We start from the raw sequence: 17725 nt of genomic DNA, 5'->3' as shown, positions 1-17725 counted from the left end.
GACAATTAGGTCCACAAACTCTGAACCTAACTGTCAATTTGGCAAACGTCAGGGGTATTTATGATAAAAATCTCATAACTTTTTTATAAATATGATGGGTGAGAAATGTGAAATAGAAAACCTGGAATGGTTTCTTCCAGTTTCAGGAGGGTGAAGCAGTGCCACTTAGGTACATAAGAGATGATATGGATGGCATCGACATCAGTGATAACGTTCCATCTGGAATACAGAGCAAACTCATCAACCCTGATTCCCGAGAGACTGAGCTATAAAACTTACACTCTCTGCATGCAAAGACGGGGGTGTTTTCCAGGTATTCCTTCCTATTTTGTTCAGGATGTTTTCCAGTTCAAGCTTGTTTGTGCAATATCACTCAAAACTACTTCTGTATAGGTAGCTGCGTTTTCTTAATTTGCAGATTAAACCCAAGTTAAAAAACTTCTTTGTTTCCACCTTCATCACTTGCGTCTATGTATGTATTATTGTTTATTACTCTCAGTTCACATAATTTTAGTTAAAGTGCTAATGAAAGTAATTTTGATTAAGATTCCTTTGCAGTAACAGAATCCCAATTGACCATATTTAATTAACTTTAGAAGTGCAACAGCAGCAAAGTACAAAAAAGTTGAAAGGTGGATCTCCAACCACCGTATCTTAACCGCAACCTAATCTGATTGATATATACATTCATCAAAAAGTACCCGGATGACCACAAAATCAGAATTTCACTATATATAATGGCTAAGATCATGATATAACAATTTTAAATTAGAGCAGTGCAACATTATTAATGTTTAACAGATGATTTGTTAATACCATTATTATCTTTTCGGCTAATGAATTGAGAGATTATGATCTAAAGATTGATTAAAATATTAAATGTTTAATGCTTTGGTTATTACTTAGTACTTCCATATGATTGTGCAGTTGATAAACCAAGAAGTTTCTGATGAACTGCTGAGAAACATGAAGGAGCAAGCTCAAGAATTCTTTGCTCTTCCTTTACAAGAAAAGAAACGATGGGCACAGAAACCAGGAAGCCTTGAAGGTTATGGCCAAGCTTTTGTTACTTCACCACAACAAAAGCTAGAGTGGAATGATATGCTCTTCCTCAAAACTCTTCCCCCTTCAATCAGAAACCAGAATTTATGGCCTCAAAAACCCCAGAAATTCAGGTCTTTACACTATCTTTACTACATTACAGTAACTGTTCTTTTGTTGAGCTCACAGATAACAAACTAGTTTTGTATATTATAGAGAAACATTAGAGACTTATTCTGAAGATATGAGGAAAGTGGCGATTTCTTTAGCAACGTTCATAGCTATGGCACTTGAAATTGAGACTCATGAAGAAATCTCCAGGGCTAACCAAGAAGGAACATATGAAGTGAGGATGAATCTGTACCCTCCTTGTCCTGAATCTGAGCTAGTGATTGGCATTTTGCCACATGCTGATATCAGTGGAATAACTCTCTTGCTTGAGTGCGGTGACATGCCAAGATTACAGGCTCTGAAAGATGGACAATGGGTCACTGTTTTACCTAAACATGGTGCTATTGTGGTAAACCTAGGCCACATCACAGAGGTATGTAACATTTAACCTGAGAAGTCACACAGATCATACAGGTTTGTTGAGCGTTTGATTGATAATCTGTTTGGTGAAATGTGCAATTATGAGCAACGGCATTTACAAAGCACCAGATCATAGAGCGGTTGTGAACAGATTAAAGGAGAGACAGTCAATTGTTATATTCTGTTATCCTAACACATCTTTCAATATTGGACCTGCCAAAGAGCTTACCATCTCAGGAGATCCACCCCTATACAAAACCCTCGCTTTTGCAGAGTATATGCACAACTTTTTCAATCGGAGGCTCGATGTTTCTTTCATTGATGTGCTCAAAATATAATTTTGATAGAGATCTATCCTCTGAGTTGGTTTCAATTGGAATTTTAGGAAAAATAAAATAAGGAGAGCATCCAAATGAGTTAAATAAACGTTCTGTTGATTGCAAATTTGTCCAGAACCTGCTTCCAAATGCATATGCCATGATTGGGCGAGCCAGAGGGCTGACCAAGTTAATTGATAAATTCTAAATTAATTATGAAATTGAAACCTGGTTGTTAACTCAATGATTCTCTGAAACCATAACGCTTTAGAAGAAGACCAGTCGTGATTTAAGAAAAAAAATGCGTTGTGTGATATTTGCTTTGATTGAAAGTAGCAGTAAAAAGGGCATATTCAATGCTGATGATCAGGTATTTGCTAATAGAGTACTTAAATTATTGGAACAAGGGACTTCTCAGGAATGTTTCCCAAGTCAATTCTCAAGTGCTAACTGGAGATAAAAATTTCATCTCTTTGATTTAATCGCTATTTTCTTAAAACATACTCAAAATACAAACCTGCAATACTGATCTGCTTTTAAAAGTGAAAATATACACTAAAGAAACAAAACATATGTAACTGTATGCTTGGACCTAATTATTTCATTACTCTTTGTCTCTTAGAAAAATTAAATTTGTTGAAGAACCTTATTGTCTGAATCCCCCTTCCCATAAATCCGGCGACAGAATGATGTACACTGGCAATATTTATGATATACTATTTTGGAAGTGCTGTGGGTATCATTGAAATCTGCCATATCAAAGGCACATATCTTTAAGTTAATTTGGAGGATTATCCTTCAATATCAAAGCTGCGATGAATACCAATAAGAGACTTGTTTGCATTTAGTTGCTAGTTTAGCATCTCTTTGAGCTGCCTTCCTTGTTCTTCAATCTGCAATTGTAGATTTCTTTGGACCTAAACCAGAGAAGTGAAACATAGAGGTTATATATAGTATATAAATGGTATATATCAATTCTTTAAATAATTTTGGCGAACAATGGAAAAAAAGTACCTCCAATTGTTCATTTAGGAGCTTCTGGACATCTAGTTGTAGTTTCAATGTTTCTGCAAGTTGTATGCCTCTGTTGATTGAGGATCATGGATCAGCAAAAGGATAGACTTGTTAGATGTTTGCAAGCATTTGAATGACTAACAAAAAACTGTGCATAAAATCTTTCTGTTAATATATATCTTCCTTCTTGAAGTCAAGATATGATTTGATCAAACATCTTGGTTTGAATAGAGAACAAGATAAGGGAGAATGTAAGATTATTGAAAGCGTTCATCTTCGGAAAAAGGTCAAAATGTGCCATTGCATGCATATCAGTTGTCTTCTCATTCTTTGATTTTCCTGCACTCATATAAAAGCATAAAATGCAATTGTTATATAAGTAAAATATTAGATACAAATGATGTAGTTATCAGGTGGAACCACCAAATTAAAGGTGAAAGCAAATTACAAGATAAGATTAGTGGTCAAGAAGCACAAGAAAAGAGAAGGAGATAGTCTCAGAAATTTGATATATTACTAACTCATAAATCATTTAAAGAGATTGAGTCTATTGAGTTAAGTTATTAATTATTGTTTGTGCCTGCATTATTCTTATACTATGCAAAACACAAAGATTTTTACCGTGATTTACTTATTCCAATAGAATAAGCTACATTCACATTGAGCTCCAAGTAATTTGGGGCTCGTTGCACTGTAAGGATCAAGAATGTACAAGATTACAAACTAACTCACTTGATATCTGAATTTCTCACTCACAATAGTCCCTCAAATCAACCCGTAATCGTAAATCCTAGAGAGAAACTAAACCTAGCCTCTCTACCCCGAAAAAACCCTATTCTTCTACCCACAATTACAAAGATTGTGACTCGATTACAAGTTTTGAGAAAACCCAAATGAAGAACCCTAGCAGAGCAATGTTATTGCGAAAGAGGAATGAAGTACACTGTTCAAATCTGTCAATCTTCTCTTATTTTATAGTTTGACTTGCTGGACTACAAAGGATCGTTAGATCAGACTGAAATCAAAGGCAATACTTGAATGGTCTTCAAAATGGCAGTGTATAGGTAGATTTGTTTTAAAGCTTCACTCAACAATCTCCACCTTGAAGCTTTAAAACACCATAAGTTCCAACAAAAACTCACTAGTGCAGCTTACCCACAAGTAACTCTTCACAGCTCTGTTGCTGATGGTCACTTGACATGCAGCAGGTTCAAGCAGTGCTTGAACTTAGTTGGGGTGACCACTTTTGTTCCCATATCTGCAGGATTGTCTTCTGTTGCCACCTTTTTCAGATTGATCACACATTTATCCACAAGATCTCTCACAAAATGATATCTCACATCTACATGCTCGGTCCTTTCGTGGTAGACTAGATTTTTGCTCAAATGTATGACACTTTGTTTGTCTGAATAGATAGTGACTGCCCTATCAAGTAGCTCAACCTTTGTTAACAACCCTTGAAGCCATAAAGCCTCTTTGAAGATGTCAGCCACAGTCACATACTCAACCTCAGTTGAGGATAGAGCAACAATTGGTTGAAGCTGAGACTTCCAACTCACACAATTTCCTCCCAAAGTAAAGAAGTATGTTGTGGTTGACTTCTTTGTATTTTTGTCACCTGCAAAATCAGAATCTACAAAGCCTACAAGATCAAGTGAGTCATATCTTTTACAATATTCCAAACCAACATTCAAGGAGCTATTAATGTACCTAAGCAGCCTTTTAAGGGCAAGCCAATGTTCAAAACCAGGGTTTGACATGAATATACTTAGGAGGGAGATTGCAAAAGAGAGCTCAGGTCTTGTGCTAATCATGACATACATGATTGAAAAGATTGCATTAGCTTTGTGACCTGACTTTTAGGGGTGTTAAGTCTAACAGATTTTGTGTTAAGTAAGAATGTATGGCTTTGTGATAATCTCTTGTAAATATCTTTGTAGATTAGGTTAGCATTTAATGCTTAGCAAAGTTAGCATGTCTGTGATTTATATGATGATGTAATCAACTTAAATATAAGCTTTTTTTTATGATTAATGAAAAGCAGACAAGACAAGACAATTGAAACGAAAAACACTTAGCAAACATTCTCTGAAAAACTTATCTATGAGAATATCCTTGCGTTTTTGCCTTTGTATTCTCTAGTAGCCAATCAAAGGCCTATAGAGTCTTCAATCCAAACATGAACAAGATTCTGATCTAAAGAGATGTCAGAGTTGATGAGATGTTAGTTTGGAATTGAAAAGAAAAAAGGGTCGAAGAAGAAACAAGGCCTCAGCAGAGAGAGGTCGCTAACGACTTTAATTAAGCTAAAGAAGATTTAGATATTGATGAAGAGCTATCAGTTAGAAGGACCAGGCCTCTAGCTAAAGTATATGAGAGGTGCAATATAGTCATATTGGAGCCTACGAGCTATACTGAAGTTGAGAAGTCAAAAGAATGGAGAGTTACGATGAAGGAGGAGCTGAATATGATTGAGAAAAATGAAAACCTAGAAGTTGGCTGATCGACCATTAGATCGAAAGGTCATCTAAGTTAAATGGATCTTCAAGACAAAATTGAATCCTGATGGATCAATCAACAAATACAAAGCTTGATTAGTAGCCAAGGGCTACACTCAACAATATGGAGTAGACTTTTCGGATGCGTTGACTCCAGTTATGAGACATGTCACAATCAGATCTTCATCGCGTTAGCAACTCAATTCAAATGAAAGATATACCAGTTAGATGTCAAGTTAGCCTTCTTAAATGACTACTTGGACAAAGAAATTTATGTGGAGCGACCAGAAGGCTCTACAGATAAAGGGGGCGAAGACAAAGTCTATCTTCTGAAGAAGGCTTTGTATGGTTTGAAGCATGCTTCTCGACCTTGGTATAGCTGAATTAATGAATATTTATGCAAGCTTGGTTATACAAGAAGCCTTAACGAACACAATCTCTATGTGAAGAAGTCAGATAGCAATCGATCTCATTATAGTCTCCTTATATGTCGATGACTTACTAGTAACTAGAAACAATATTAATCGAGTGGACCAATTCAAGAGAGCAATGCATAAGGAGTTCGAGATGACAAATTTGGGAGAAATAACCTATTTCCTTGGGATAGAGATACACCAATCTCCAAATGGCATATTTCTCTGCCAAAGAAAATATGCAAATGAGATCTTGAAGAAGTTTAGCATGAAGAGTTTTAATCCAGTGAGCACTCTACTGGTACAAAATGAAAAGTTATGTAAAGAAGATGGAGGTCGCAAGGTCAATGAAAGAAAATATAGAGCTTGATAGGTTGCTTACATCACTTGAGAGTAGCCAAAAGGGTGCTCAAATATATCAAAGGAAGTGTAGACCTCGGGATATGTTAAAGAGCATTTGAATACTTCAACTTGGTAAGTGATACTAATAGCAACTGGGGTAGGATCAGTTGAAGATATGAAAAGAACATTAGGGTATGTGTTTTTCTTAAACAAATGAGTGTTTAGTTAGTTGTCTAAGACGCAAAAGACAATGGCTCAATTAACTGCGAAGGCAGAATACATCACTACAACAATAACAGTGAATCAGGCGATCTGGCTAAGGAAGATCCTTAAGGATATGAAGCTAGAATGATGTGAGCCAACAACGATCTTCTATGACAACCAATATGTTATTGCAATGGCCAAGAACCTGATGTTTCATGGCCAATCAAAACATATAAAGATCAAGTATCATGTTGTTCGAGAAGCCGAGTAAAACAAAGAAGTGAAGATCGTTCATTGTCAATTTGAAGAACAAGTAGTAGATATTTTTACTAAGACTTTATGCAAAGCCAAGTTTGAAGAGTTCAGATTTAGACTTGGTGTTTCCAGCAAAAATATCAAGGAGGAGTGTTTAAGCAAGTGATATCTTGCTGGAAACATGAGAATGCAATCTGAAGGCTTGCCCTAATCTGAAGCTTGCGATTAAATGTGCAAGATAAGATGGATGGGAGTTGTAGGATGACGTGATCGGTAACGATCTAAAGAGCATGTAACCTAAAGGGCATGCGATTTGGAAGTAGCGACCAGAAGATAATGCAACCTGGAAGTAATGGAAGCAAGAATCTATGCGACCAAAAGTGCATGCGATTAGAAGCATTATGCAACATAAAAAAGGTTGACAATTCAGAGTCGATCTAGAAGGTGTAAGAGTTCGTCAACTATCAGGAGTGGTTTAGTTGACTTTTAGGAATGTTAAGTTTGACATATTTTTGTATTAAGTAAGAATGTATGACTCTGTGATAATATCTTGTAAATATCTCTACAAATTTAGGTTAGCATTTAATGCTTAGTAGAGTTAGCATGTTTGTGATGTATATGATGATGTAATCAGCTTATATATAAGCTTTGTTTATGATTAATGAAAAGCATACAAGATAAGACAAGACAATTAAAACAAAAAAAACACTTGGCAGACATTCTCTGGAAAACTTGTCTCCGAGAATATCCTTGCGTTCTTTCCTTTGTATTTTCCAGCTTGTAAACCAACACAAGAATGAATGAATAACTACAGACTTTATGTCTCTGTACATTTTTTGGTGTTCTCAAGCATGAATGTACAATTGCACACTTCACGTCTCTATAAACTCTTTGAAATTCTTGTCTTAGTCCGTATTAATTAAATTTGGGAAATTTTCTTTATCATAGAGAACCATTAGAGACTTAGGAAGATTTGTTTATTACAGGGAACCATTAGAGACTTATTCCACTTGAAGTTGAGACTGAATCTCCAGGGCTTACACCAAGAAGGAACATATGAAGTGAGGATACTTGCTTGAGTGGGATCACTCTCTTGCTTACAACCTTAGATCCTGGGTCAAACCAAGTAGAGCAGGATTTGTCCAATTTGGGATTAGGCTAACACGGGCTTATTTTTAGGCTTCATGGAAGCATTCTTCACCCAAAATACGTCTACTTGGTTTGGTGGAGTCAAACCTTATAAACTGAATCCTAAACTTATTCACTAGACGATGTGGAAATGTGGAATGTGACATACAGGCTTTGAAAGATGGACAATGAATCACTGTTTTATCTAATGATGGTCCTATTGTGGTAAACTTTGGCCACATCACAGACTCATGTAACATTTTAGTCAGAAGAAGTCACACATACGGAGCTTTGTTTAGCGTTTAGTTGTTAATGTGTTTGGTGAAATGTGCAGATTATGAGCAACGGGATTTACAAAGCAAAAGATCATGGAGCGGTTGTGAATAGATAGAAGGAGAGAGTTAATTGTTACATTCTGTTATCCTAACTCATCTTTCAATATTGGAGCTGCCAAAGAGTTTACCATCTCGAGTAATCCACCTCTATACAAGAGAGTATATGTACAACTTTTTCAATCGGATGAGGCTTGACGTTACGTTCGTTGATATGCTGAAAATATAATTTCTCACGATAGAGAATTGGAATATTAAGAAAAATAGAATCAGGAGAGGATTCAAATCAGTTGAATAAATGTAATGTGCATATGGATTGCAAATTTGTCCATAAACTGCTTCCAAATGCATATCCCATGATTGTGCTAGCCAGAGAGCTGACCAAATTATTTGAAAAATTCTAAAATATGAAACCTGGTTGTTTTTTCAATCATTCTCCAAACCCATAACGCTTTAGGTAAAAATCAGTTGTGATTTAAGAGAAAAAAAAAAAATGCATTGTTATGATTTTTTGCTTTGCTGGAACAAGGGACTTCTTAGGAGTGTTTCCCAAGTTCAATTCTCAAGTGCCAACTAGAGATAATACACTAAAGAAACAAAACATATGAACTGCTAGGAGCATAATTGTTTTATTCGTTCTTTGTCTCTTTGATGAATGAAATTTGTTGATAGACTTTATTGTCTGAAACAAGTATGTTAGGGAAGGCTTCTCACCTCCCACGAATGCAGCAATAGAATGATCTACATTGGCAAGATTTTTAACATACTGTTTTAGAAGTGTGTGGATATCCTTGAAATCTTCCATATCAAAGACACATATCTTTCTAGTTCATTTGGAGGATTATCTTCTGATGTCTGCGTTGTGAGTGTCAAAAAGAGAACTGTTTGTATTTAGTTGCTGATCTAGCATCTCTTTGAGCTGCCTTCCTTGTTCTTCAATCTGCAATTGTAGATTTCCTTGGACCTAAACCAGGGAAGTGAAACAGAAATGTTGTATATATATTGTATGTAAATGAAATGTACATATATCAACTCTTTGAATAATTTTGGCTAAAAAAGAGCACCTCCAATTGTTCATTTAGGCGCTTCTGGACATCTAGTTGCAGTCTCAACGTTTCTACAAGTTGTATGGCTCTGTTGATTGAGGATCATGGATCAATAAGATGTGAATAGCTAAAAAGAAAGTATGTATACGATCTCTCTTTCTCTCTTTCTTCCTTCTTCAAATCAAGGTATGTTTTAATCTAACATCTTGGCTTGAAGAACGAACAAGACCATTCAAGGATGAAGATAAGTTAGAATGTAAGATTATTGAAAGCTTACGTCTTAGGGTCAAAGCGTGCCATTGCATTGATATCGTTTGTCCTCTCATTCTTTGATTTTCCTGCAAATGAAAAGCAAAATGTACACATATGTATAACACATAAAATCCAATTGTTAAGTAAAATATAAGATGCAAGTGATGAAGTATTTCTCAGGTGGAAGCACCGAATTAAAGGGAAAAAGAAAAAGGAAAAGAAAATTACAAGAATAGTTAGTAGTCAAGAAGAATTAGAATAGAAAAGGAGGTACAACACAGAAAAATCAGTCAAAAAGACAATTGAGTCATTTATATATGTACCAGTCTGTACTATGAAATATCCCTTATCCACCTCCTCTAGTAGTTCAAAGTGGTACTCCTGACTCAAATGAAAGAATGATATCCAAAGTTAAAGTTGGAGGGAGGTACCTTGAATCCCAATAAAAAGACTTGGGTAGAAGATAAATCCGAGTCTCGGTCTAACATTTTGTAAAATATTTCTCGATTTTGTATCCATATCCCCAAAACAATTAACTTTTTTCTTTTCTTATGTAACATCTCCATATGCCATTGTACATAATGTCATAGGGAAAAAGCATTTTTCAACACTTAAGTTCACTAATTAAATTCTTAATTAATTTATGTGAAAGGATAAGAAAGCTTAAGAATCTATTGTTGAATAGGCCTTAGCTGGGTGCTCTCTAGAACTAATCAGAAAGGGGACAATGCTTTGTATTCTTTATGAATAATTTTATGGCTAGTGTATTGTGTAAGGTTATAATTATTATCTTTGCCTGCAATATTATCCTTATGCTACGCAAAACAACAAGCAAGAACTTCAAAATCCATAAACCTTTAGCATTGCTATGTCTTCAAGGGTTTTTTCGCATTATGAGAAGAAGCAAACAAGGGATAGTAATTATTTTAAGATCCACGTCAGGGATAAGAAAAGAATATACCTTCAGTTGATTCCGGAATGTGCCTTGCAGTTCGATATTTCTGGGGGCAAAAAAAAAAAAAAAAAAAAAACGAAAGAAAGGTTTCCAATGAAAATTCCAGAAGATGAGGATCTGTCTCCGTACAACATCAATATTTTAGCAGTAATGAACATCTAACCTGCAAGTGACTCTTTACATGAAAGATAGTCAATCCATCAGTGTCTATCAACTTAAGGATCCCTTTAGGAGTAGCCTCTGCAAATGCAGAGAGTAAACAAAGAAAAGGTTATTGATTAAAAAATATCTCGTTCGTTCACAATATTCTGCAGCACTTACTTTCAGCACCTCCAAGCCATTCTACACACCGAACAAATCGACTGTGAAGATCTTGAGTCCATCTTATTCGTGCTTTATTTGTGATTCTTGCTCCTGCTGGAACAAGATTACTATGAGTACTGGAGCTTGTGCCATATGAAGAGCGTGGTTTCAGAAGCTGGCTGTTGAATGATTGATAGCCAATCTGAAAGCAAGAGTATGAATTTGTCTACATATTAGGCACAATGTTATTATCACCTGTATAAAACAAAAATGATTAAAAGAAAATTTATTTGAACTCACTTCCTGATTTTGCGGGTTGCTTATACTAACATATGTTCGCCTTTGTTTCAGGGAGACTTCTTCCGTTGACTTGTGCATGTATGGGATAACACCACTTCCTGCTAAGTTTCCATAAGAGTTTTGATGGATCTTTTCACAGAAATGGGAATTCTGATTGTTTTGGAGGTGAAATTTAACCAGTGATTGAAGATCAAAATTGTCAAACTCTTTTGAATCTTGGTTAAAAGATCTAGACAATGGAACAGTTGAAAATTGATCTCTTGACACTTGAGAACATGTAGGTAAGCCATCAATGTCTGAATGCCCTTGTGAATATCCATTGCACTTCTCATCTGTTGCATACAATAATGAAACAGGTGATGAAAATTTGCTAGAAAGGATGCCTGATGTGTTAGAAGTCCCTGGATTCAGCTTGGTTGAACTTCCCACCACCTCTGATAACTGAGACTGGAACACAAGTCCCGTGTTCCGAGGCTGCAGATAAGATCCATAATTCTGCCCGTGAGCCTTTCTCTTTTGAGTGTTCATTTGTACTAAACAAAAAACCTTCCACCACCACAAGAAGAAACTATTCTTTTATCCTGCAACAAGATGTTATACTTTCAGTGCCGATGATTAATTAAACACCAGGATAGCACTAACTTTTGTCTTGGTTCTTGCTTGGGGATGAGGTTGTAACAAGAAAGAAAATCAGGAAAGAGAAGAGGAACAATAAGCAACGGCATGAACACATAAACTTACAGGAAATATCTAATGTGTGGAAAGCTTCAACATAATGTCGACATCAATCCATGATCCTATTTGATCATTCCAAGTCAGATAGGAAGGACCAATTATCTTGTTTGCTTTTGATACATCCAAAGTTTCAAACACTAAAAAATAATTATTTCCGAAGTAAATATGCAACTTTGACAAGTCTCATATTATTTACTTGGATAAATCTTCAAGACTTAAACTTGTTACTTATAGAATGAATCTCAATGAATTAACAGTTGAAGACTGGCCATTATAGGGTACTGAAAATGTTCTCAAGCTGCACACTCCACGTCTCTTTTACATTTTTGGGAAGTTTTGGTTTATATACATAGTCCCACTCTTCTGCGAACTCGTTTGCATTTTTCTTAAATAGCGATCTTGATTAATCAAGGTTGATTAAAAAAAAAAAAAAAACTCAGCCAAACTTGCGTTGAGGATCAATACCCGTTTGGCGTATCTTGAACTAATTCCACGACCTGGGACTGTAAAATTTATTTTTCATAACAAACATGGAAATATCAACACCTAAGAATTCTTATATATGCAATAGTACAAGTTCTATGGAGCTAAGCATTGTATTATTGAATACAACAATTGCGTACGCGGCTAAAAGAACGTGACAATGCATGACAGATATCAGAACAAGGAGCACTTGATACTGCCAAAATGCCTTAGCAAATTGTTTAACTTCACGGAGGATAATAAACAAAACATTCAATACTTTTAAAATAATTCTTACATGACAAAGACAAGTACTCTCTGTATCAAGATATACATTAATAAACAAAAGGGGTTCTTTTGGTTCCATTTAGATGGACACATCTAAATTGACCCTTCGGTGTTCGAAGAGACCAAAGCATTCTTTCTTGAAAGGCCAATTTTGGCCTTGACCTCATTGGATCCTTGCCTCTGGCTAGGGCTGTCAGTCGAGCCGAGCCGCTCTCGAGTTGGCTCGGCTCGACTCGTTAAATACTCAAACTCAGCTTGATTATAATCGAGTCGAGCCGGCTCGAAGTACGTTATCGAGCCGAGTTCGAGTCTACCCCGACTCGGCTCGCGAGCCAATAATGGCTCGTTTAGGGTTTTTCTGTGCATAATACAAGGTTTTGGTTTTTCTTGTAATTTGACATGTAAAAGACTAAAAGGTTTAAAAAATTACAAATTAACCCTTAACCAAATAATCCCAATTAACCCAAAATCAAATTGCGTAAATTCATTCTCTCCCAAATCAAGAACCCTAAAACAAGAAACCCCAAAAACAATTTCCTGATTATCACACCAAGCCACCCACAAACACAGGAACCATTGGAGATTCAACTTCCAAAAGTTTGAGTTCTATGCCGTTTTGATGATAATTTTGATGTATTTTGATGGACATTTGTGTTTTTTTTTTTTTTTTCTTAGATTGTATAATTTGTTGTGTAATACGTTATTTATGTTGATTTGGATGTGATTATGTTGATTTAGATGCAAATTTATTAAAAATTTGATCTGATTTGTGTAAAACAAGATCTACAGGTTATATTAAAAAAGGCCCAAACGAGCCGTAATCGAGTCAATTCGAGCTCGCGTTAAATGAGCCGAGTCACAAGCTGGCTCGTTTATAAACGAGTTGAGTCACGAGCCGGCTCGTTTATAAACGAGCCGAGTCATGAGCCAAATTTTCTCAACTTGGTTGACTTGTGACTCAACTCGAACTCGTCTAATGCTTAATCGAGCCAGGCTCGTTTAGGGTGATACTCGGCTCGTTTACACCCCTACCTCTGACTGATCAAATGACCTTGTTGGCCAGTCATGACAAGCAAATAGTTAGTAATGGTTTAATTTAATAAGCAATTTAGATGAGTGATTCATGCCTACTAAGTTGCTTCTTTTGTCCACTAATTCAGTGAGACTAATTATGTGGCCACTCGTTTGTTGAAAAATTTAACTCTTAAGAATTAAGTTTCATCATTCCATGTATATATATATATATATATATATATTACAATCTTTTGGATACTGATAAAATTGTAATAAAAGGATCACTTTTCATTGAAACATAAGAAACAAGAATTGATGTTTCTCACATTATGTGAGACTGAGAATTCCTGAAACTATCACTAAGCAAATGTCAACCACACATATAAAATGGTGGACATGAAATGAGGAGTGACAGTATCTTTGCACTGGCCAGCTAGAATGAGCACCAATTTCCCCACTTCGCTCCATTGACTGACATTTTTTAAGCATGTGTTCTTTGTTTATATATATACACTAAAAAGTGGTGGTGCATTTAGAGGACTTTCTGGATTCCCAAGAGGTTCAACTGCACTGCCAGAATCCCCCCGCCCCCCTCCTCTTCCCCCTTTTATTTTTTATCCATTTCCTTTTCCTCCAACGTTTAATATAACTGTTAGATTCCTTTCTTTTTTATTCAATTTCTTATGCACAAATTTCCAGGCACCACACTTTCTCTGCTTATTTTGTTGTATAATTTTAGTATATATATTACATTAAACATACGGTTTCACACTGGATTTATCTAATAATTAACTTAAATTATGTTTCTTGTGGGGTGCCATTAATATTTGTTCGTTTTCATTAGTGTCAGCCGGGCAAGCATATTTGGCTCTGAAAATTAAGCGGCAATCTGATTTGTAACAACAGGTGAATGCTGGTAGTATAAAGAAACTAAAGGCAGAGCGGATATAATACAAGCTCAAGCTATGCCCAATCCTATTCCAGGCTTAATACAATTGTGATCTTATAATGAATATGTTCTATAACATTAGAGAAACAGCCCCTTAACATTGTGGCTCGTAAGAGATATTTCTTAAAAAAAAAAATTACGTAGTAAAAGATAAATGAAGAAATACCAACAGAGTGCATATTCATTGCATTGAAATCTGTATATTAGTTGAATTTGAACCGTAATTCCAAGGGCATGGTGGCACAGAAACTTCAATGACTCCCTCAAGCATTTGTGTAACTTTTTTCATTGTAGGTCTTAGTGAAGCATCCTCTTGAATGCACCAAAGTGATACCATCACAAACCTCTCTAATCTCTTCAAATCATTCTTTGCTTCTTCATCATTTTCTGCCAATTTATCGAGCTTTCTTCTTTTGTAGCAATTATAAACCCAATCCATGAGTGCTTCCTCTTCATTTCTCATAGCAAATTCAACACTTGATTTGCAACAAATGATCTCCAGTAACATCACACCAAAACTATACACATCAACTTTAACAGTTATTGAGGCTCTCCTAAACCATTCTGGAGCAAAGTACCCCACTGTTCCTCTTATGCCTGTGTAAGCTGCTCGAGTTTGCTCTGCCAACAAAAGTTTCGCTAATCCGAAATCAGAAATCCTAGGCGTAAAGTACTCATCCAAGAGTATGTTCTGAGGCTTTATATCACAGTGGATGATCTGAGTGCTACACTCTTCATGCAAATACATTAAGCCTCTTGCAATGCCAAAAGCAATTTGTACTCTTTGGTTCCAATTAGGCCTGGATATTCCAAACAGAAAGCTTGCCAGAGACCCATTACCCATATACTCGTATACCAAAAGCCTGTGCTCTCCTTCATCACAGAACCCAAGCAAACAGACTAAATTTTTGTGGTGAGTCTGACCAATCACACTCACCTCCGTTTTGAATTCTTTTTCCCCTTCGTGTTCCATCTTATCTAATTTCTTGACTGCAATAAATCTCTTAGGTTGTGATGCTAAGACCCCTTTATAAACCGTTCCAAAAGCACCTCTACCCAATGTTTGCTTGAAGCCTCCTGTTGCTTCTTCCAGCTCCTTGTATGTATAGCTTCTGACATTTGTTGATGACAAACTTGAAACTGATTGCAAAAGCAGCTTTTTATGATATGAATAGTAAACAGACAAAATAAAAGCTAATAGAAGAAGGATATTGAGAAACACAGAGCTTCCAAGTAAGGCTGAAACAACAATGATATTAGCTGAATTTTGGTCTTTTTTACCCAAGCGGTTGGACACATCAGTTTTCGGTACCTTGATGAGAGCTGTTCTATTCACACTTGGGTGTCTTCTTCCATTTGACAGAGGATATTTCTTCTTCCAACAAGTGTTCCCATTAAAAATAGCAGCAGCACAAAAGCAATCTTTACGACATAGATCTTTACACATCTGCATGTCTACTTCATCTCCAATCTGAACATCATAATCTGATAATGGCCAATCAGTGAAGCTGTATTCTTTAAAATCTACATTTTCGGTATCTACTTCCCAGCCGTCAGCCACGCAGCTGGGCAGCGAAAAACTTGGTCTACACCCTTGGCCTGTGGCATTTGGGTCAATATAGGAATATCCCTCCGGGCATAAACATTCCATCTTCTCGTTTGTGCGCGCACAATAACTGTTGTAACCACAAGCCCCACTGCCAATCTCACCTGTAATGACAAGGCAAATATCCTGGGGAATGCTCTCTACCTCTTTCCAAGTAAAGTCGCATGCTTTACTTTCATCCTTGGGATGTTTGTATTGCCTGAACACTCCATCATAATCAATCCTAGCCAAGCGGAAGAATTCTTCCTTCGGACCTGGGGCTACTTTTGTTAGGTTGAAGATCTTTTTGGTCCCTTCTTCGATGTAAATATATCCAGACTCGTTAAAGATCAATTTAGATGTGTGGCCAAATGTGATGCTGGCCCAATAAGCCTCTTGAACGTTTTCAGATGGCATAGATACAGTATATAGCACAAGATTGCCATCAGCCTGGAGAGGGAGCTGGAACCGCCCATAAGAATAATTCTGTGGCGAGAGACGAGATTTGAGAAAAGTAGGCATATCAAGAATCTGTCCAGGCAAGATTGTATCTGTAGGATGTTTGAAGCTCTCCCATATGGTATTAGAATTTTCATCTCGAAGCACAAAGTTTCCGTCATCCAGAATAGCAGCCTCGTGGCCCTTAGATGCACTACTGCCTTGAAAATTTTTCCATAACTCCTTACCTTGATGGTCATAGAGCACAAGTTCACCATCATTAGTCAGCTTGAGTTGAGACCCTCTTGTTACTGTTATTGACGTCTCATTATCAGCTGCGGACCAGACTATAGTTCGATTTGGTAAAGTATCAAACCAAACGGCAAGCAAGAAAAGGTCTTGATTGTCAGTGTCGTGAAACCCGAAGGCAAAATTCCCTGAAGGGGATTTCAAGGGAGAAGAGTCTACGGAAAGGGTGGAACCCGAGGAAATGATATTTCCAGTTGAACCAACTACGGGAAAAAGAGGTAAATGAAGAACAAGCAGCAGGAATAGGGTGAGATGATGAACAACAGAAGTATTTCCCATCACTGTATACACAGGAATTAAGTACCATGTTACATAGCCTGGCCCTGCAGGAATATATAGAAGTTAAAGAAGAGACTTTCTTTGTTCATGTCAATTCTCATCCCTTTCCTGGAAACTAAGTTTGTAATTTGTCAGAAGATTCACCATTTATACATCCAAAAAATATGAAGTTATTTAGGGTAACACGTATAGCTAGAAGTTGACTGACAAGAGTCATCAATAAAATTCATAGGCTAACTAAGAAAATAAGGTCTCCTTAAGACGTGTTTCATTTCTAAATATAAGACCACTTCAAAGGTGCAAACTACTATTAACACATTAGTATGGCATATGGGTATTTTACAAAAGCTATTTCATCATTTGGACCATGCAAATATAGACTTGTTCAACTTTGAATGCTGGATACGGTATTCCTACCTGTCAATGAATAATATTCTTCTTGCAAAGAGGCTCCAAATTTCTTCCAGACCGATTGAAATTTATATCATCTTGCAGCTGTAGCCTGTAAATATCATGACACAATTTTTTAATATTCTATCAAACATATTTTTATATATTAAAATACAACTCAAAAATTTTAAACATATTTTAAGTTTTCAAAATTGTTTTTGAATCGATACGCAACTGATTTGTTTTTAGAACCATATCATTAACTACAGCAGGTAAACTGCATGTTTTAGATTTTAGCCAGGCAGTGTTCACAGCTCACAACAATGTAAGAAAAACACAAGCAGG

At 36.3% G+C, this 17725-nt stretch overlaps 4 protein-coding genes across 4 annotated transcripts; 1 reads left to right on the top strand and 3 right to left on the bottom strand.

Moving 5' to 3' along the window:
• Positions 1 to 189: 189 nt before the first annotated feature.
• Positions 190 to 1962, top strand: LOC116133254 (protein SRG1-like). Its single transcript, XM_031418961.1, has 3 exons — positions 190 to 387; positions 928 to 1175; positions 1258 to 1962. Exons 1-3 carry the CDS (start codon positions 190 to 192, stop codon positions 1598 to 1600), a joined length of 789 nt encoding a protein of 262 aa, XP_031274821.1. The 3' UTR covers positions 1601 to 1962.
• A 2131-nt stretch (positions 1963 to 4093) lies between these two features.
• LOC116133253 (secreted RxLR effector protein 161-like) lies at positions 4094 to 4726 on the bottom strand. The gene has a single exon (XM_031418960.1). It carries the CDS (start codon positions 4724 to 4726, stop codon positions 4094 to 4096), a length of 633 nt encoding a protein of 210 aa, XP_031274820.1.
• A 3865-nt stretch (positions 4727 to 8591) lies between these two features.
• On the bottom strand, positions 8592 to 11668 carry LOC116133229 (myb family transcription factor PHL5-like). Its single transcript, XM_031418924.1, has 7 exons — positions 10932 to 11668; positions 10650 to 10833; positions 10492 to 10568; positions 10335 to 10374; positions 9399 to 9459; positions 9140 to 9209; positions 8592 to 9039 (listed from the first exon to the last, which is right to left on the bottom strand). Exons 1-7 carry the CDS (start codon positions 11457 to 11459, stop codon positions 8917 to 8919), a joined length of 1083 nt encoding a protein of 360 aa, XP_031274784.1. The 5' UTR covers positions 11460 to 11668; the 3' UTR covers positions 8592 to 8916.
• A 2892-nt stretch (positions 11669 to 14560) lies between these two features.
• LOC116133252 (G-type lectin S-receptor-like serine/threonine-protein kinase LECRK3) lies at positions 14561 to 16990 on the bottom strand. The gene has a single exon (XM_031418959.1). The coding sequence runs from the start codon at positions 16988 to 16990 to the stop codon at positions 14561 to 14563; it is 2430 nt and encodes an 809-aa protein (XP_031274819.1).
• Between the last annotated feature and the right edge of the window lie 735 nt (positions 16991 to 17725).

This window comes from Pistacia vera, unplaced genomic scaffold (genome assembly GCF_008641045.1).
Source record: "Pistacia vera cultivar Batoury unplaced genomic scaffold, PisVer_v2 Contig267, whole genome shotgun sequence".
Taxonomy (NCBI): Eukaryota; Viridiplantae; Streptophyta; class Magnoliopsida; order Sapindales; family Anacardiaceae; genus Pistacia; species Pistacia vera.
Note: the sequence above shows the minus strand (reverse complement) of the source record. Positions and strands in the feature narration are given on the sequence as shown.

Coding starts and splice junctions, on each gene's coding strand:
- LOC116133254 (XM_031418961.1), top strand. CDS start 190: ATGGCATCGACATCAGTGATAACGTTCCATCTGGAATACAGAGCAAAC. Junction 388..927: donor TATCACTCAAAACTACTTCT/GTATAGGTAGCT, acceptor ATGATTGTGCAG/TTGATAAACCAAGAAGTTTC. Junction 1,176..1,257: donor CAAAAACCCCAGAAATTCAG/GTCTTTACACTA, acceptor TGTATATTATAG/AGAAACATTAGAGACTTATT.
- LOC116133253 (XM_031418960.1), bottom strand. CDS start 4,726: ATGTATGTCATGATTAGCACAAGACCTGAGCTCTCTTTTGCAATCTCC.
- LOC116133229 (XM_031418924.1), bottom strand. CDS start 11,459: ATGAACACTCAAAAGAGAAAGGCTCACGGGCAGAATTATGGATCTTAT. Junction 10,375..10,491: donor ATGTAAAGAGTCACTTGCAG/GTTAGATGTTCA, acceptor TTTTGCCCCCAG/AAATATCGAACTGCAAGGCA. Junction 9,210..9,398: donor GCACGCTTTGACCCTAAGAC/GTAAGCTTTCAA, acceptor CTCAATCAACAG/AGCCATACAACTTGTAGAAA.
- LOC116133252 (XM_031418959.1), bottom strand. CDS start 16,990: ATGGGAAATACTTCTGTTGTTCATCATCTCACCCTATTCCTGCTGCTT.